Below are 21,736 nucleotides of genomic sequence, written 5' to 3' on the forward strand. Positions count from 1 at the left end.
CCCAGACGGGGTGAGGCATCCGTGGTAACAGATGTTCTCCCGAGAGGACGTGTCGGCTCAATCCCCCCCAGAGAAACCCAGTGTCAGTTTCCAAGTGCACCCGGAGAGACCCAGAAAAGATCCCAAAAAATAGGATGGTGGCGGCCGTGCGGTGCTGGGGCCGGTGTTTGTCCTCGGGCTGCGCGGGCGACGTCACGCCAGCTGCTCGCCACGGCTGACGGCCGCGGAGCGATGGGGAGCTTTAACGGAAGCTACCCGAGAAAACCTCTGCCGCGCGAGGCCACAATTCAGAACAAACTCTTATGCTTTAAGTTTGTTTTTTTAAATGAGAATCTTATCGACCACAAAATGGACATGGATTGTTTAAAGTTGTTTTGTCCCTTGATTGGGGGACACTATAATCTGTTTGTTCAAATTTGAGTTGACGTGGATTTAGTTGAGTCATTTACCATTTTGGAGGTGTCGTGACCAAAATTCTGATCCAAAAAAAGAAAGTAAAACATTCTCCATTGCCACATTTAAAGAACCAGACATATTGGCATACGCACTATTTACTTCATTATATAACACCTTTTAAAGCTGTGATTTGCTTACGTCTCAGTATTGTTTTAGTCCCAAAAAATGTCCCGTGACCTAAAAAAAAGGGTGAAAAACACAAGATTAGTTCATTTCAGCTTTTCAACGTTGTCTTGTTGACTTTTTATTTTTATTTTCATTCTTGAACATTTGGGAGTGAATAATGAGTTTATTGACCCTTTTTACAAGTAAAATACCTGTGGTCTGTACAATATGTGTACACGCAACAGTCGGAGAACCAAAATTCTTCTAAATTAATCATCATCAGCAACGGTTTGAAAAACTACATTTATTGTTTATGGCTCAAAAAAAAAAAAAAAAAAAGTATTTCACATATATAATTCGAGCCTGTTAAGATCATAGAAATACAAACTCTTTTTTACCTGCAACCAAATCTACCCTCGGGTACAAATAAAGTTACCTTACCTTACCTAAGCTTTAACTGAACTTTGGACCAATCATTTTATGCCCATGTTTTTGTTGCAATGCTTCTCATTTACAGCGATTTACTTTGAAAATATACGAGACAATATAATACGTATAATAATGTGTGAGTACTAGTGCTTTTGCAGATCAGTATTTTTTATATATTACATCAAAAGTGAGGAGATGAATCAACTCAAACGCATGAGAGTAGCTTAAAGGCCAATCCCGGGCAGAACATCCTCACCTTTCAAATCCTAAATAAGATTAACTCCTGCCGTCTTCATCAATCATTCCTTTTTTCACAATACGCGGCTAGTTATGCAGTTTCACACAAAAAGGAAAATTGCGTAACGTCCCTTTGGAGACGGCGAGATGGACCGCCTCGGCTTGAATGGGGAGAGAGAAAGAAAATGATAAAAGACTGAAGAGGAATGGAAAGAAAATGGCACGGATCTATGAAGATGACGGCGCCGCTCCTCGCTCAGCAGGACGGAGCTCTCCCCAGATTGAACTCACCGCCTAAATATTTCAGCGAGGAGCTTTTGTGGCTCCTGCTGCAGTGCGCGCTCAGGCCATCCTTCTCCTCTGCAGTGGTCCCGACACACTGCAGCTGACGACGGGTCGGGTCGCCACGGGGAAACCACGAGACTCTGACTGTTTTAAAGCCACGTTCTTCCTTCTTTGTGTCTTGCGAGTTTTAATACGGGGAGTGACTTAACGCGAGGCGGGAACACCCTGTGATGAGAGGTAGTGTTAGCAAAAAAGGGGAAATAAAACAATGAATCACTCATCTGAACAAGACAGGAAGCGCTGAGGCAGGAGTAGACGTTCATGTTACGATTTCTTCCTTTTCTCGGCGTCCCGCTGTGCTTCAGGAATACAACCCCCGCCCCAGGCAACATGTGACTATAGACAGCAGCGCTCAGAGTAATCGATGGTTTCTTTTCACCCGCCAGATGCCTACACTCGCGCCGAGGTGGTGTACGTATGGACCAGGGGCGCGGCGCAGTCCGTGGTGGTGGCCGAAGACGGATCCAGGCTGAACCAGTACGATCTCATGGGCCAAAGCGTGGACTCTGGCGTGGTCCAGTCCAGCACAGGTGGGTCGCGGTGATGGATTGGTTCCTCTATTAATGGTGAAAGGACTGAAAATGGTTTTGCTGTATGGAAACGCTGCTGGTATATGATAGAAATAATGTGAAATAATCATAGCATCAGCCGCATTCAAATGTACAGGTCTGTTGTACATTGTTGAGGGTAAAAAAATAATAATACAGAGTGTGCATAATAACAGTGGAGTAAATCTCTTCTGTAAATCCAGCTTCGTTTTCACAAAGTCATTCCCAATGACGCGAGTACATGTGTAAAGTCTTTTCATTTATAGCTTCACAAATGCCTGTCATGTCCCAGATACACTTTTCCCCATCGGCAAGTTGCGTTTCTCTTTGAGTTTCGGCCCACTAATACAATACATGCAGAATGAGTGTGAAATGGGTGACCTGTTTGCCAGAAAGACATCCTTAGATCGCTTAATCCTCCACTTATGGCAATACAAGCTCAAAGAACACAGTGAAAAACATCTTTTAGTCCCTCTTATGCCTTTGTTGGCAAATGATGGCTATTTCTGTCATTTATTCCAACTTTATCAGAACATATTGTTGTTAGAGGTGGGAAATAAATTATGTATATTAAGATTGTTGGTTTGAAGATATGTTTAATATCTCAAATGGAACAGATTTGTGTTGCCGGTTAATCCTCCAAACAAGCATACAAAGTCACATTTTGGCATATTCGTGTCAATCCTTTCACCTTTGTTTGATACTTAAATCTCTACATATAAAGACACATTTTAGCACAAAACATCCTCTTTTTTTATCGCACCTGTATTTTTTTTTTTTCGCCTCACATTTTGTGCGTTCTCCCGATCCTAGGAGAGTACGTGGTGATGACGACCCATTTCCACCTGAAGAGGAAAATCGGTTACTTTGTGATCCAGACGTACCTGCCCTGCATCATGACGGTGATCCTGTCCCAAGTGTCGTTCTGGCTCAACAGAGAGTCTGTGCCGGCCAGGACTGTGTTCGGTGAGTCCTCGCTCTCTCTTCAGCGCTGTCGGTGTAGTACTGAGTAAATACACACAAAAGCATGATGTGCACAGTGTAAAGTATCGATACACACACAGGTGGGAGAAAATTGGACAATATCGCAATTGTTGTTTTTGAGATTTGTCCATAATTCAAACAAATTACGGCATCTCAAAACGGGGGTTATAAAGGGGTTATAAAACAATATTTCTGCACTATTGTGGTTAGTTATATGGTCAATTTACCTTTTTTCCAATATCTGAACCTCAACAAAGATATTTACAGCCACGTTTGTGCAGATTCTTGATGCATAAAGAAAATATCTTTACAATAATTTTCTTAAGATAATCCCAAAAAATAGACAACATTTTTCTCAATATCGTCCACACACAGTATAATCTTTAATCATCTGTATATCTTCGTCAAATATCTCATTATTGGAATATTCCAGAATAATGCTTCGAGATTGGCAATCAGGACCAATTCTAATAATGCAACCAGCTTCATTCAATCTAACTTTTATATGACTAAAATTTACTTGCAAATAGTTAAGATGGTTCATAAGATTACTCTATAAGCATGGCTAATATTTAAATGTCTTAATAAGATAAGATAATCATTGTTAATATCTTGGTCTAACTGAGACTGCTGTCAGGTAATATAGACATGCCATTGTGAATTATCACAGTCCAGCAAAAGGCAAAACCAACAAAGTCATTTAAAATCGCAATAAAATCATTTGTCATTTTCTAATACAAATTTTAAGTCTAAATTTCCACAATATTCCACTTAAAACAAACCGTCACACTGCAATGTTGCTCGCGTTTTGCTGTATAAAGATCACCATCACAGGTAAAACAGTTGGAATAATCCAGTTTGTTGCTTACTGTGAGATACATGAAGTATGATCATTATTAGTCCATAAATATGTCAGATTTTACCAACATTTATAACAGAAATCCATTTTTATTCAGGTTTTGGTGATTTTTTCCCCCGCCCAGACACCAGAGTCATGTGACCCGCGGCGAGCAGAAAGTCGTGAGCTGAGTGCAATATATAGTCTGCTAAATAGTGCCGGACTATGTAGTGAATGAGGAGGGGAGGGGCTTGGGTGGACATTTGGACACCTAAGACACCGTCGACCGATTAATCGACTTGACGACTAACGGCCTGCAGCCCCTACAATCATCAAATACAGAAAAGTTGCTTTTTTATGTTGAAATTGCAAAACAACAAACATTATTGCGTTGATCAATCCAGACAAAGACAACGAAAGACAATGTTTACGTGGTCCCATGCGATTAGCTTTGGTTGAAACCGTGACCACAAATAATAATGAATGAATGAATGGATGAATATCACCTATAAAACCCCAATACATTATCATACTTACTGGCCATTTCAGCCAGTTTCATAGCAGCTGCGCTTGTCGAAATGAGTCTATCAACAGAAGGACCCAAATCTGTTTTTGGAAATAGATGTGGAAGTTATTGGGACGTTGACAAGTGGGATTCAGGCCAAACTACACTTTCCTCTAAAATGACCAGCTGTTTCGATGTAAAATTTGGAAATGTGATTATAAATTCCCAACTAAAATCAATATTTCCCAATTAGCATACAACACTAAATCTCGTTGGCTATTATTAGATCCCATTCTGTCTGGGGCTGCACAGAGCAGACAAACACGAATCACAGAGAGACAGTGGCCTTGAGGAATGGCCACTTAATGACTCATTTTCTCAAGCGACTGTTGACATTACTACAATTATATAATCTGGGAAATGTGATCATAGAGCAGATGTAGCATTATTTTAGCTTCTGTTGATACAAGTTGTGCCCATGCGTCAACATATTTGGAGTTTTGGTTGCATAAATGAGTCACCGTTCACCATAAAAGTTGAACAATTCATAATTAATTGATACAAATATTGCAAAAATTGGTAAAATGGACAAATGAAATGCATCTGTTGCCTTCATGTAGCACTGCTGTCCTTTCTGTCCCGGTCCTTTCTAGCCTGCACCAGTCATGCTCACACTACACCTCTAATCTCGATGCTGCTGCAGAATTCCGACCTCATTCGCAGCTCTCTCCCTCTGTGAGTTCAGCTTTACGTGCTTTAAATGCTTAGGAGTTTGACGACGTGTGATGCAGGCCTCCGTCACTGGCCGTGAATCAGCCTGCACGTGCTGACACCGCGGTGCACCACGCCTATATATCACAATGTGTGTGTGTTGAAGCTGTCACACTCTGGGCTTACATAATATGGCCTAAAAGGAAAAGCTTTGGTAGTCTGCTGCATGCTCCGTACAGCAACAGCAGCAAAGGAGGCAACAGCAATGTCCTTGGATTACCTCGCCTGACTCTGCCTCCTTATTCTTAGCCATCTCCCTCCCCTCCTGTGCTCGACAGCAGTGCTTCCAGAATTGGGGAACAGGTTGTGACTGCATATGGTGGTACCTTTATAGACATTTTATTGCCCTAGTCGTGTAGTCGACGAGCTGATTAGTTCTATAGATCGACCGATTTGGTGTTTTTCATGGCCGGTGATGACTGTTGAGAAACCAGTGCAAGCGATGGGCGATGGCTGATATGTAGAGACGATTTTTGATCATTTTACTGGAATAGCATGATTGGAACTCTCACCCAATCCAACCTAAACCCCAAAAAGGGCTCTGTGGTGACATTTTGTGTTGTACCATCTTTGCAAATAAAGCTAAATATCTTTCATTTAGTCATTCACACCAACATAGTAGCCTATATTGGATGCAAAAGGCAAATATTATATATCTATCGTCTATTTGTTCGTATGTGGCAGTTCAAGTTCAGTTCTAGTTTCATCCTAATCTAGTTCATCTATGTTGCTCTTTATTTGATTTAGTTTTGTTTTGTTTTAGTACAAATTCTCTTTTTGTGTTTATTTAATTCCATAGGAAAACCACAATGGAAAACATGTGCAAAAGGTTCAGAGCGCACAACATTAAAAACAACCACACAAACAAACAATCAACATAAATTACAAAACATTATATATATATATTAGATGTAGTTGTGAGTTAAACTGTAGATCTAAATCTTGGTGTATCCCCACTTTTGCTTTTAGTCCAGTGTTTTTGTTAACTTGAGCTTCTGCCAGTTTAAAATCTTTATCAGTCACTATCAGGACCACACGCTGGGTACTTTCTAAGGGTCTGTTCACACCACTGGATCCATTCTGATGTAGAGATAATCTGGTCCCAGTTTAATCCTGGTTCAGCCCTGGTCTCGCTCATGTTTAGTTCCACCTTAAATCCTAATTTTAATGGGGTGCAAATGCAAAATGGCAGTGTATTTTTACAGAGAATTTGTGTGAAAATACCTTTTTCTGCTCATTGCATTAAATCACGCACATTTTACTAATCTAAATAAATACTTGGAATGCCTTCTTTTCCGAGATCTTATGAATAAGCTTAACCTCAACACTATAATGCCTTTTTGTCGACCAAACCAGCAGATTTTCTTTCTTATCAAACTTCTCGATCCATCAATGCCTTGCTGCGCAGTGGGCTTCCTGCGGCGCTCGTCACGTGCCTGCAGAGGAAACGAGGGTGGCCTAGATTAGATTCAAACTATCTAGGGCATGTGTGTCCCTCATGCTATCATTGCTGGTGGAGATTACGCGCTAGGGTCTGTCGCCAACGGTTACCACCAGCCTCCTCTTCCTCCTCGCGTGCTGCTAGCTAGGTGAGCCGTTTGCGTGATTAATACGTATCATTCGAGACAGAAAATGAATCAGGCCGTTTTTCAAAAGGGGGTTACGGCGTCGCTATGCCCATAAACAATCATTAAAAAGACATAGCACACAATCAAGATCTTAATCCCGTGACGACTGGTCTAAGCCAAAGATTTACGCATCGTAGCAAACCGCTGTACATGAGCCATTAGAAGGAAGCAGAGCTAAGGACCGCCTACTGCAGTGTGTACCAAACATGCATCAATATCGCCCCACCTGTCATATTGCAGGGTAATTGTGTAAGTCATCACGGCATTGACCTTTATGGCGATGGGCCATTATTTATGAATGATTGGAGAGCTTCACTTGTAACGGTGAAGGATTAGCTGCAGGCAGATGTCACTGGTGGCTTTAGAACAGACGCTGGCATTAGAAATAACGGGTGAAGTTAATGGTTTTAGTCGTTTTATGTGTGCGCTGTAGAATACGTTCATTATCTTAACCAATCCAAGAAACCAATTCACATTATATCAGCTTATATCATATTAATGTAAGTGTAACTTCTTAAAGTACATGCTATTGTGAGAAATTCAAATATTATTTTAGGTTCAGTACAAAGCGTCTTGATTAGAGCTTGACTGATATGTTTTTATTTTATTTTATGGCAGATATACTGATGTTTTAGAATCCACAGCTGCCAATGGACAATGAGATTTTTACAATTCCACCCAAAAAAAGAAAAGAAGGTTGCAATGCTACAAACATTATCAATATCTACACATTGCACTACTCTGCATAAGAATAGTATAATAAAGAACAATAGACATCAAGAGCTCTGTTTCTCTACAAGCCTGTGTTGTGCCCATTTTGTTTAATGAAGTAGTCAGGTCAAAGTTAATTAAATATCAGCCTATGAGATTCAATTTAGCTAAATATTAAAGCCAACAAATATAAAATTATAGTTTTCATTTGATTTGTTTCATTGCAAAATAAGTTGTTTTGTCGTCCTTTCAGTTGAAAACTATGTAATCTAAGATACAATCAACCAAACAACTTGAACATCTTGTTTTTGTGCTTTCAAAGTGGAAGTATTTTTTTTTTTACGGCAGTCGAAATGCCAGCTTTGTTTTCGCAAAACGATAGCCGCAGAAATGTACCACAATCCTTTTCACAAAGCAGCACTAAAGCCACACTGCAATAAAAATCATTCCAGTGCGTGCCTTTTAGCTCAATAGCCAAAATAATGTCCGCGATCCCTCCTCCTGGCAGGCACCACCTCACAGCTTGCTTCCTGTGTTTTGATTCCAAACCAAAGCGCACTTTATCATGCCACACGCTAACGCTAAGAACAAACCAGCGGCTAATGTAGCGTAATATTGTATATGGTTTTCTCTTTGCTACGGTGATCAGGTCCATGTGCCCGACGCAGATGTCCAAATGTGACGCCCAATCTGCATTAGCATGAGCAAGCGGGTCCTTTGCAAACACACTTTAGATTACATTATGGGACTGGGAAGCACAGCCACCGCACTCTGTCTTCTCCCCAAGGCTTGCCCTGCAGATGAATAGGCAATTTCAAAACACAGCAGTTGGTAGAGTTATCTTATTTATCATTGCGCAGATTAAGATACTGATTACGATTTTGCGAGTGCTGCGTCGTAGGACATTTTACTTAAATTTATTTGCAGATGAAACAAGCTCTGATGTAAATTATATGGCGGACCCCTATTGTGTGTGTCTCGCTTTTATAAACTGGTTCATTCATTTCAGTTTTATTTATTATTTCCAATAAGCATATTTGATCGTACATCAGTTCCAAAGTAACTGTAGAGATGAAAATGTAACCATTGCTAAGTCAATAGTGCTAAGACAGACTTTAAACTAACCCAGATTTAAGTATAACTGTTCTAAACTAGGAGTAGAATGATGCAAAAACGTAAGATAGGTTTAATCTAGGACCAAACCAAGTCTTCTTCAAACCCACAGGACGGATCAAGGACCAAACCAAGTCTTAAACACAATTAATCTAAGACCAAGCAAGACTTACGTGTGCATTAAACTTCACCCAGGACCAAACCAAGATAAACTGGGACCAAATCGAAAACTGCAAGAACAAACAAAACCAAATCTCCACACACGCCTGCATTCCACCACTTACTGATACCACATATTGAGAAGCACACTTCCTGGCTGTTAGCGACACTAGCCTCTAAAGAATTGGCTCATTTCCTTGTGTGTTTCTTAAGAGCAGTTGGAAGCGTATTTATTGTCTGTCCCTGGATGCAGTTTAATGTGTGTGCTCATTAGGACGAGCACCTGAGTGGGCTGTAATGTCTTAACACAGTCGCTGTACAATACGCTGGCCTGTTTCCGATAAATCACTGACTGTTATGGCTGGAGCTACGGTAACGGTTTGTGTGTTTGTGTGGCGGCTAAGGTTTAGGACTAGGGACACAATTCTCACAAGAGGAGACAAGACACGAGATTGGGTCCGCGAGGACCCAATCTCGTGTGGCGCTGTTTTTTCACCATTTCGTTTTTAATTTTTGTCCTTGTTACGCTGCTTTTTGGATCTACAGCTGCTACAGTACTTCAGCAGCGGTAGCCCATTTTGTGTGTGTGCAAAATCTTAATAACAATTTAATTTTGCAAGATCTTGTCCCATCCCTATTTAGTATGTTTTGGCTGGAGTTAAGGATGATTACTATTAAACAAATAATGTGAATGGAGTCATGGAACTAGAGATTTGCGTTCATTTTACAGGAGTCTTTGTTTTGTTTGTTGCTGGAGTTTTAGTCTTGGTTTACAGCATTGACAAACTAATCTAATCTGATGTAGTCAATAAGATGACTTTACAGAAAATGTCTGTTTGATCAGTTCACACTGTCTTGTTCTTGTGCAAAAGACCCCATGTATATCTTCCTTAAATATGAATGTGGCGTATGAGGGATTAGTGTTGGTCAGAGGCCGTTGTCACCCGCAAAGCACCTCTATCTATATATATATATATATATATATATATATATATATATATATATATATATATATATATATATATATATATATATATATATATACATATAATTATCGTATTTTCTAGACTATAAGATGCACCAGCCAAAAAATGCATAATAAAGAAGAAAACAACATGTTATAATCGCACTGGAGTATTAGTTGCATTTTTTGGGGAAATGTGTTTGATAAAATCCAAGACCAAGAACATTTCATCTTGAAATGCAATTTAAAATAATAACAGTTTAGAGAACATGGTGAATAGGTGTACGTATGCTAACGCTAACACCTTCAGCTACATGACGTATGCTAACGCTAACACCTTCAGCTACATGAGGCACAGACAGAACTGTGGTAAGTGTCTGGTATGTTAACGTAACATATGAACAGTTATTCAGATAACTATAGCATAAAGAACATGCTAACAAGTTTACCAAAGCATCAGTTTTACCCCAAATCACTAAATCCACTGAATTCTTCTTCCTCTGTGTCACTTCTAAACAACTCCACAAACTCCAGAGGAAGTGCAGATTCTTCTTCTGCGTCGCTTAGAGTCTAGAGCGCCCTCTTGTGGTTGTCAGTGTGAAAATAATCAACATCTGAAATGCGGTTGTCAGTGTGAAAATGACGAACAAAATGATATAATAACACGTTAATAATATCGCATATAAGAGGACTATAAGTCGCACCCTTTTTCATAGTTTAGCCGGGGTGCGACTTATAGTCCGGAAAATACGGTACTGTAATGATAGTTATATCTTCTTTGGTATCAATGTCAAAACACAAAAATATCACTGGAGTTGAAACATTTTTCCAATCTGTATGGTGTTCAGGCAATATTCACCTACGCCTCAAGCTAAACATCTCCACGTCATGACATACGTGACCTGAGAAAAACAAATCGAACACTAAAACGCACGGGTTGCCACTGCAGTTTGGTCTCACTTTGAAAAGATGGCTATGAAAAAGAAAGATGACCAATCAAAAGCAACATCAGAGAAAATGTGATAGCAAAGTCCCAAATGGTTCTGTCTAGACATAAAAATGACTCCAGAAGCAATTGTTCCCTTGACGCTGATGCCTTCGAATGTCCCGGCGGCCTTGTTGACTCCTGTTTGCATACGAAAACAGATGACACCAAACAAAGCTCTGAGGGATTGGAGAAGGCAAAGTTCATCACCTGACGCCCTCAAATGGAGAGAGGAGACGAACAAATAAAAACAAACCGTTGTCATTTATTGCATAAGATGTCCAGCTGTATGTTAAAATCTGATTCAAAAATGGCATATATTATAATACTCCTCCTCACCTTCAAAGCTCTTCACCACCTTGCCCCCCCTACCTGTCTGACCTCCTCATCCCCCACCGCCCCTCCCGAGCTCTCCGATCCTCCTCCTCTCTCACCCTGACTGCACCAACATCCCGACTCAAAACTTTTGGCGACAGAGCATTCTCCCGAACAGCACCCCGACTCTGGAACTCCCTCCCCCAACCTGTCCGCCACTCTCCCTCACTCACAACATTCAAATCCCGCCTAAAAACATACCTCTTCACCCAAGCCTATGACCTCCCCTACCCCTAGCCTCCTCTACCCCATTGCCTACTCTTCTACCCCCTGTTACATCCCCATCTTTTTCTCTCTACTTCTTCTGTCTTGTTCATTTTATCTGTATATTAATGTGTTCTGTACGTGTTGTCCCCCCTGTCTGTAAATACCCCCCCCCCTTTTTTATTATGTTCAGCGTCTTTGGGTCACTGAAAAGCGCTATATAAATAAAAGTTATTATTATTATTATTATTATTATTATTATTATTAGGAGAGGATGAGAAATTGGCGGATTAAACTCACTATTCACACCCAATTCTCACTACACGCCTTCTCCTTTCTGCTGTGGCGAGTATAAATCCTTTAAAACCCCCTCAAAAAGAATAAGTTGACTATAAAGAAAATGTATTCAATCAATACACCATCAACCGATTAATTAACTACAGGTTTACCGCCCTAGTACTTTGACTTCATTTGCAAAGTGAAACCTACAACGCAAGCGCTACATATTTTCAAAGCATGATATCAATTAGTGTATGCCTTTTATGTCCCGTGATAAACTGTTTATTGTTCCTTTCCACCAGCTACATTCTCTACCTCCATTTTGTGATTCTATAATGCCGTACGCTGGGGTTCAAAGTAGCACCACTTTGAGGTAGAAATGCTTTTAACCGTTTTACATCACGATAATCCGCCGTTGCACCGTAGATCCTTTAAGCTCGTGTGTGTTTTTCCGTTTCTCAAATGAGCGTGGCTCGTTGCACTCCCTTAACACGTCCTGTCAATCAACCTGCCAATGCGTCTCTTTACTTATGCAAATGGAGGGTGACATAATGGTGCCTACAGTAAGGCGTTACTGACTCAGGTCCCTGGAGGGTTTCGTCTATTGATAAAGGCTTGAATACTTAAGTAGCCACGGTTCTCCAGGCGCGGATAGACATCAACCAATGACAGCCCGACTCCTGGGAAACGGTGGAGGCAAATGAAGTGCTGTTTGACAAGTCTCAACACAGCAGTCACTCAACATACATCCAATACGACTAACACAGCAGCGCCATGTGTAATGTACTGGGTAATGTAATAACTATGGAAACATGAGATGTGCAGGGGAAGAGGGAGGGAGTCACCAAAACGTTTACCTAGTCTACGCAAAGCATTCTCGCCATGGGCCAACAAATTTAGCAAGAAAAGCATTTTGTTTTGCGAGCTTATATTACGAGCTGAAATCAGCAGGCCTAATAGTCCAATCCACAGGTATTGAGTGATAAAAAGAAGAATTTAACACAATATTATATCGTTTCAAAGGCAGGAGTCTTACAAATCGCATCCATAATAGAAAAAAAAAAAAGATTCAAAGATACAGGGCACAAAATATCATTATATTATCTTGTACTTTTCCAACACAATTAGCACTTGAAGCCCACACGTTTTGAAGTTTTCTGGTGTAAATGTGTAGCAATCTGTAACTCCAATATATTAAGTGTAAGAAACAAACTGCACAAATGTAGTTCTTTATAACAATTATTACTGCTTACAATAGTTCTCGCTTAATCTTCACTTGATACAGAATATTTATCAATCTATCTTATTTTGACTCCCAATAATCGAACGCCCCTGATGTAACAGATCGTTCGAGGCGTTTTCAGAATTCCCATTTCTCTGACTTCAGCGTTCATGTGCAACTTTTGCCTAGAAAGTTGCATTTATATCACCGGTGTAGAAAATTGTTTGTTGTACAGGTCACAATCCATTCAAGAAATAATTCGTAGTTTTATCTAATTTAACCATTTTAATTCAATTACTTAGGTAGATATAGAAGATAACATTAAAACTGCCAATCAAACAAAACAAAAAAGAAGTACTTATACTAAAGAACTTATACTATCCAACCCCGATCCAGATGAACAGTTCCTCTATCACTACATTACAAGTGCTCTAAGTGACATTACATTAGCCATAATAAGCCATAACACAACAAGTCATCTCATATTTGTATAGCATAATAATGATCATCATTATCATCATAATTGAAATAGGTCTTGATCATAGGGCTGGATCAAGATCGAGTCATGTGAAATCGTTACTTATTGAGATCGAGAGTCCACAGCCAATCCTCAGTCGGTAAAAACATGTGGTTTTGAGCAGAAAGGAAGACATTTTAATATTATTTGTGTTAAATGGCACCGATTAAAAGTCTGTAAAGGTTATGTTCATGAAATCATTACGAAAAGCCAATTTTACTTTTGAAAAGGCCAAATACAATAAAATAAAAAAAATCAATCAAAATGAGAAAAAAATATTGATTACTTTCTCCCTCAGATCGCCCAGCACTACTATATCATAAACCAGCTATGGGCATTTGAGAATTAAAGCTCATTTTTATAGTTTTCTTATCTATTTTCTTCCCACAAGCAGAATCCCGACTAAAAAGTTATGGAAACAGAAGATTGCTCCTGAACACTGCTGGCTCATTTGCTGTAGTAGAGTTGAGTGGAAATCCCAAATTAGCTCTCTGCCCAGATACAGCAGCTTCCCATTGAAATCCTTGAGAAGAGAAGAGAGGAGAAGACAGCGCATTTCCCATTGTCCCTGTGCCCACATTTTGATTATCACGTGTGATTGGTTGCATACTCAGTCAGAACATTGTTAGAGGCTTATTTCTCTCTTGAAACGCAGCGAGCATGAGAGCGGAGACAGCAGTGCGGAGAAGCGTTTCCATTTTCCTGCAGGCTGCGTTTCAGTCCTCCAGACTCTTGACGAGGGCTTGGCCTGGATCCAGTGGATGAGCAGTGGCTACAGTCACTGGCAAACAATCGGCGATAATCAGGGAAATTCTGGTGAAATTCTATAACCGAGTAGAAAGAATTAACAAAGGCTCGTATAATAGTGGCGTTTTGTTCTCAGTAGATGACAAATGGTTATTTCGCTGAACATGAAAACTGCAACAACACTCATGATAGAAACGGTTTTCAAAAAGACCTGCACGCCCAGAACTAGTTAAAGAAAACATATCGACAAAGTCATCATTTTCAACTTTACAAGCTGTGCACGAATATGGAAAATCTGAAGAAACCTTTACATCTCGTTGATCGTTATTTATGCCTTTCTAATTACTTTTTTTGTATCTAAGTTTCCTATATCTTGCCAGAACATATCCATTGTTGCAATTGTGGTGTTGGTTGCCCTTTCTACCTCACCTTGTCACTCAGAACTTCTCTTCTGTATCCGCGCTGTGTGTACTTTCTGCAGAACCCTTGTTAAAAGATACTTGGAGCGATGTATGATATAAATCAGCTGTCTGAGATGGTTCACACTGGACTAAATTAAGTGGGAACGGACTCTCCAGGACTGACTGGGTCCACTATTAATCCAGTTAGAGTTTCCAGATGAGTGACTTTGTTCATTAGCGGCCTTCAACGCTTCAACTCTATTAGTCCCAATGTGTCAAACGAAGCCATTTAAAATTAGCTTCAGAGATCATGTTCCGATGAATCAAAGGGCTGCTTTTCTAAATGATCCCTAACTAGCGCTAATGGTAAACTCGAAGAATCGGTCTCTGGCGTGCGGGCCATCTTAAACCTCGGTCATGGCTTGGATCACCTCCAATTGTTAGTTAATTTCAATCCGGCTGCAGCAAGTCCAACGTTATTCCTCACTTTGTTAATGCATTGCTTGCATCTTAATCCTTCACTCTGATGTATATTTAGAAGCGCTTTTCACAACTTTCCGAGGCCAGGGCAGAGTTTTGCTGTCGCGCCACTGCTAACAACAGCTAGCATGCTAACCAGCGTTACTACCTGGTTTGAGATAGATAAAAACGCTTTATAATTTGACACAGGCAGTACACAGATATTAGCACTGGCGTAAAACAGATTCGAAGCTACTTTGTTACTCGAAAAAAAAATCAGTCCAGCCCTTTTAATTAAACGGCATCCCATGACAATGTCAGCTAACATTACACATTATGACACAGATGTTATGGTCATTTTCTTTGCCAATCCTCTTCTCGAATAAATAGACCAGAGGAAAGGATCACATACATTAAGTGAACATTTTGGGGTAAATCCACTGTTTGTCTTCAGCAAGGAAAAATGTCCGAAAGATCAAATGGGTGTCAGAATGCTTTCGTTCTGTTGTATGTAGGCTTACTTACTAATGTGTTATGGTGTGACAACAATCCAAAGCTCCATGTTGAGTCATATCTCAGCTGTTAAAAACCCCCAAACAACAGATGGAGTATTCTTCTCTTCAACGTGGCCGACCTGTTTCTCAACGTAAATTTAGCCATGAATTCACCACAGCTAATTACTCACCTTCAAAGGCCACATTTACTCCGGGGGGGGGGCTCAAGACACAGGTCAATTGTTGCCATGGTAAATCTTCCGCCTTACAAATGGACCACACTGCATTATTATTTCAAACGTTGCGATGTATTATTAGCATTGCTAGGCTTTATGTAATACCCATTGGTGTCGTCTTAATCCTCCCCCACATACGTAGCCAATACTCTGGCGCTCTAACACGGACAGATTGTTATTACGGCAAGCACCACGGCCCCGAACTATACCTCCACTTCTCCTACAGCCTCCGGCACTTCCTACAGCCCTGCATAAATCCAAGTGTATGCAAATGCGACGCCTCCCACGGCTGTAGTTCGCCGTCTTTTTGCGCTCTCTTCACTCCATATCGCCCTTGTATCGGAGGTAATGGCTCTGAAAAGCGTTTTTTTGCACACCGCTAAGCCTAAATTTACTGCTTTTCTAGAATGGAGATGTTGTTGCCTCCGTCTCACAGCCAATGGAGCCTTAAGTTATATTTCCGAGGCGGATACGAATGTGTTATGCAATGAGGACGCAAAGGATACGGCCGTACCTCCCACGCTGTGCACATTTCTGACAATGTACCAACAAGCGTTTTAATGGCATCTTTAACAGTTGGAGCGCTGTGGATGGCCGTATTATTATTTCATGACCTAAAGAGCTGCTTTAAGATGTATAAATATCTTGAACTTTTTCTTCCCCCTTTGGCATAGAGATCATTCCGTCTTCGAAAGCTGAGGTGTCGAAACAAAAACTTTAAGTACTAAAATAAGCTAAGTTTACAGTACGAGCTTATGCAAAAAGGTTTGAAAGTCAATACGCATTTATTTGTTATGCCTATTGATGAACATTGGCATCAGTGGCAGTGTAAACAGGCCAGATTGTAGCTATAGTGCTAATTTCCTTCAGTTGTCCCCAGGCGAGTAACAAAGATGGACACGCACAATGACACATCACAGAACAGGAAATACAAATACCCTATTGCTAATGACAGCCGACCCATTTGCAATATTATGTGGTGAATTCTTGCATCTCCATTTGAAATTACCTTAGATCTTGTTCACGAACACATACAAATTAGCCCTTATACGAGTAATAGGTTTGGCCCACTTCCCAGCGCAACCGAAAGACACCAATGCGTGCCTGCAGTGCATTGTGTAAATGTATCTGACGAATCTCTGCGCTATAGTTGCTTGGTTTGCGATGCCCAAATCCTGTGAAAAAAAGGGAAAGACGAATCAGGACTCGATCTGAAACAAGGTTTAGGACAGGCACCACAGCGGAAAGTGTCACTGCATAATACAGACGTCATTACTGCAGGCGAACAGTACATACATTATACATCATGGTGGGGCTTGAAAGTCTGATTTGACTTTAATGGCACTAGTGGGACGAAGTCTTAAGTGCTTCGTTAGGGGGGAGTACAGTGAACAATATGCTTTTGTGATTAATAAAATAATACAAAGGGAAATCTTTTTTTTTTGTGGGAAGACTCAGGCTTCATAGTCTTACATGAGTAGAGATAACTTGTGTTGGATGATTTGGAGATGGAAGTCAGGATTAATAAGATTTGTGAACCCCATCTTCAGATCTTAGAGCCAGGTTTCATCAGGGAAACCTTAGCTGGAGGATCTGGCTTACGGTGCATGTTTTAAGGACGGCATGAGCTGCTATGACTGAGGTTTAGAGCATTTCATTCCAAACTTTTTGCCATTAACAAGGACGTAAACCACTACGTCCCCATGGTTTCTGGACTCAACTACAACCACGCTTAACAAACACAAACTAAAATAGGTGAAAACACTGCAATGACTGAAAATAGGACAGCTTAACATCCAAACAAATCACACCTTGTAATTTATTCCACTGAGTCAGTCATTTTCACTGATTGATGAATAGCTGTAATCAGTGCATAACATCCCAGTATCATGTATGCTTTCACATGTAAATCGCAAGGGAGAACCTGGTAACATGTGCGGGGGAGGCGTGTTTCACCGGCTCTGTAGCGCGCAGCTGTTTCACCATTGAGCGGCCTCTGTTTTAGCGAGTGGCGCGGGCTTGTTAGCTGTTGCTCTAGCTGTCGTTATTTGGTGTAGAGACATCTGCAGTGGCCCCGGTCTGCATCGTTAAATATATTCTGACCTAGTTCCAGCTCCTCTGTGGAGTCGATCCGCTCAGTAAGCAGCCTGTTATGTGTCACGCCTTAGCACTAGCTTCATCATACGCCTATAACAAGGTGTGCCACCGTCATTTTAGTATATAATGTCTTTATGAGTTGGAGTTTAGTTTTAGACACGGGACTCTTTGTGCTGTCATTATTCAGCACTTGTATTACCAGCTGCGGCAAAGAAAATCTCCTCTCTGGTTTATTAAAAGCACAAGAAACAAATGTGGGGCTGGATAAATGTTAATGTTCTGCTTAGTATTCGCCCTTGCATCATCGCTTTGCATCACAGTCTTCTCCACTCTGAGCCTGTCGGTGCATTTTCAATAAAAATGCAAAATAAAATCAACCAACAGTTGGTGGGCGGCGCTCAACCCACTGGGCCACTGTCGCCACAAGTATTAGCCTGACAAATAAGAAACTGAGATTCAAAAGTGTAGTCTGTTTTTCATCTGTTTCGTTTCTGTACGAGCCAAACGCACAAATACAACACAATCGAACATGTGCAGAAGTAAGTAGCTTTTAATTAGAGATCAATGTAGACCAAATAAGGGAGCGTTGCCTTGCGTGATACTGCTGCGTTAGTACTTTTGTGATATATCGATAAAGTAAACTCATCAACGTCCCGTATTTCCTGCATTATAAGGCGCACTTGGATTATAAGGCGTGCTGTTGTTTTATGAGAAAATTAAAGGCTTTTAAGTGCACCTTATAGTTTGGAAAATACGGTACCTGATGCCCTTTTTCATTGTGATCAAATGTGCAGTTATGATAATTAATGTACAAATAAGCATAGTGGGTAAAGCTGTTTTCATTTGCTTATTTTGATCTTTGGTTGTACAAATTGCTACAGAAAATGTAGTTTCATTTCCCAAAGTTTAGTGTAAGAAGCTGGAAATCAGATCTTAATGCCCTGTTGCGCATAGATAATGTGTAATGATGTAATAATGTAATGAATTAATTTGTCGAACAAATTAATTCATTGTTTTAAATCTTTTGGTACCATGCTGTGTGTCCTGATTTTAGTCCAGAATGGGTTTAGTCCCAGTTTAGTCCCAATTCGAATGTCGTGTGAACATCAACTTAATCCTGTTCTAGTCCTTGATTAGTCAAGGTTTGATTTTGTTGTGGTTTGAACACAAATTAACGCCTTTTAAAACACACACAAAAACCGCTCACCCATAAGTAGTGTAACAACTGAATGCCCCGCTTGAGCTGACCTCCAGTCTTGTCTTGTTCTTGCAGGAGTTACTACGGTGCTGACCATGACCACCCTCAGTATAAGCGCCAGGAACTCCCTCCCTAAAGTGGCCTACGCTACAGCCATGGACTGGTTCATCGCTGTGTGCTACGCCTTCGTGTTTTCGGCCCTCATCGAGTTCGCCACGGTCAACTATTTCACCAAGAGGGGCTACGCCTGGGACGGCAAAAGTGTGGTGCCAGAGAAGGTAAAGACGCATGTTTTCAACATTATTGTGGCCAGATACAACCGTACATCAATCATGCACTGACCACAGACTGCTGATCTTAAGTTATATTGAAATAAGTTTCAACCAATTTTGCACTTTTTGTCTAATTTTGGTTAGAAGCAGATAAGCTGATCCAAACGAGTACTTTTTAAAAAACGTTTTTTACTTTGTCAGAGCATTTCCAAATTAAACCTGTGAGTTTTCCAGGGTCTGCAGCGATCAATATCTTATAAACTTGGGCCCAAAAAAGCAATAGCAGTAAACCAAAACAGGTGGAAGAAGCACGGCCCATTTAAGTTGCCAGAAAAGAAAATCTATATATCTGACAGTGTTTATGCTGATTCTTATTGGAAAGCTAGACAACGTGATGCATCGCAGTAATGTTGCAAATGTGGCTGCATATTATGCTATACTTTTTCTGCTAGTGTATATTATATTACGAGATAAAAACAAGATTGAAAACAGTGGTTCAATAGAGAGTATTTCCTGTATTTTCCCGTCTATTTGAACGCCTGTGGTTGGAAGTAGCTGCTGCGTGAACCGGACCAGACAGGGTATGTTAAACTGTTGTCATCTAATCCCGACGGAAATGAAATTCCTGTGTAACATGACGGGAACATTAATAGTTTAGTGTCCTCCTGTGTTTTTCACTCAAATTCTCTCTGCTCGGAGTTTGCTATTGCGCTACTCTGAAATGTGAAGGTGTTTTGTGGAATGGGACCAAACTGTCTAGACTGTTGGAGTCCACGCCAATGATGTCGTTTATTTACATCAGTGGAGAACGCAGCTGATTAAAAAGGTTTATTGCCAATGTCAGTGAACAAAATTCACAAACTAGGAACTTGCTTCGGCGTTTAGCATGCAACAATGAATAATAATAATAATATACAATTTTGAACGCTTAGAGGAAAATTACTATTATCAATCTAAATAAAACAAATCAAAATACAGAACTGAGCTACACAATTTGTCAAAATGTCTCATTCTTGTGAACCCGCATTTTGTCTATCGCCTCATTTTGGGGATTATTAGATTCTTACTCGTTCCACTGCTATACCTTTTGTATTTCATTTGCAAAGCTAGTGCATGTTAGCGTCAGCTGATTCCTGTTTATCGACGCAAAGTACTCATGCCAAGAGGATAAATATTATACGTCCTTGTGTTGCCTCGTGGTCGAGTGGTTAAGGCTCCAGTGTTGTGATTTCTGCCAATATATAGGTACAATTTAGAGTGTATTTATTACGAAAGCATTTGACATGTTTGGGTGACGTCAGCTGCTCATGTTGCAGAGTCTGGACACAGAGCCAAGCCAGAACATGGAACTACAGTCTGTCATTAAAAGAACCGGTCAATCAGTGCCAAAAGTGTCAGAACAACTGTACTTTATCAGCAGTTTTAGATGAAGAATCAAATCTATGAAATCGTTTTACATTGTGAACTACATCACTTGTTATTTACAAAGCTAACCTGGACTTTCTTCTTCTCTTCCCCATCCCCCTCCCTCTTCTACAACTACCATTCGTTCTAAAGCAAAAGAAGAAGAAGGAGTCCATGCTGAAGAAGAACAACACCACAGCTTATCCCGCCGCCACCGCCACCACGTTCGCCCCAAACATTGCAAGGGACCCTGGATTGGCCACAATTGCCAAAAGCGCCCCTCCACCTCCCACTGAACCCAAGGAGGAGCCCAAACCCAAACCGCCCGAGGCCAAGAAAACCTTTAATAGTGTGAGCAAGATTGACAGGATCGCCAGAATAGCCTTCCCGCTGCTCTTTGGAACTTTTAACTTGGTCTACTGGGCGACCTACTTGAATAAGAAGCCCAAACTGCAGGTGTAAATAATCCACTCTCCGCCGTTTTGTTTTGTTGGTTTTGAAAAATCCGTTCATTTTCTATACAATTCTTCAAAGAAACAAAAATATTAAATGGTGTCCATGCTGGTTTGGACTTTCCATATTTGCCATTTTCTTTTAATCCCCCAAAAAATTGAAGATTTCGAAGAGAAAAAAATGTGCTTTTGAAAATGGGTGTTGTTTCGGGGACTGGGCAATGCTTCTGAAAATACTCGTATAAATACTTAGCCAAGAGAATGCTAATACTGCACATACTGTAGCCCACATCATTACCGGGCTTCTTCTACTTCAGTTATCTATTATTCAATTGACATGGTAAAAAGGAACTTGTGTATAGGCATGGACAGGGCATTGTTTTTATTCTTTGTTTGAAATTATTTATTCAATTGTAAAACACTTGAGTGATGGCTAAATTGTTTTTGACATTGAAACGCTATATACGCTCAATTTCTGTCGCTGTATCTTCCATTGTTCTCTTTTACGAGATCGATTATGTTACTCCATCTTAGGGTTTCTGCAATAGCAATAAACATATCTCATGGACATGCTAATTTAGAGAAAAAGAATTACCCGCCA

The 21,736-nt window shown here is 40.4% G+C and overlaps 1 protein-coding gene across 3 annotated transcripts in view; it reads left to right on the plus strand.

The window, feature by feature from the left end:
• gabra1 (gamma-aminobutyric acid type A receptor subunit alpha1) overlaps positions 1–21,283 on the plus strand; it is a 52,718-nt gene extending 31,435 nt beyond the window's left edge. For all 3 annotated transcript variants that reach the window (XM_072445693.1, XM_072445694.1, XM_072445695.1), the window contains exons 7-10: positions 1,959–2,102; positions 2,934–3,086; positions 19,083–19,285; positions 20,837–21,283. In XM_072445693.1, coding sequence (XP_072301794.1) covers positions 1,959–2,102; positions 2,934–3,086; positions 19,083–19,285; positions 20,837–21,145 — 809 coding nt within the window. In that variant the 3' untranslated portion in view covers positions 21,146–21,283. The remainder of the gene's footprint in view (positions 1–1,958; positions 2,103–2,933; positions 3,087–19,082; positions 19,286–20,836) is intronic.
• The last annotated feature ends 453 nt before the right edge of the window (positions 21,284–21,736 follow it).

The sequence above is a fragment of the Eucyclogobius newberryi genome, unplaced genomic scaffold, assembly GCF_026437365.1.
Source record: "Eucyclogobius newberryi isolate DKJ021-1_F unplaced genomic scaffold, fEucNew1.0.hap1 SCAF_15, whole genome shotgun sequence".
In the NCBI taxonomy this organism is placed as follows: Eukaryota; Metazoa; Chordata; class Actinopteri; order Gobiiformes; family Gobiidae; genus Eucyclogobius; species Eucyclogobius newberryi.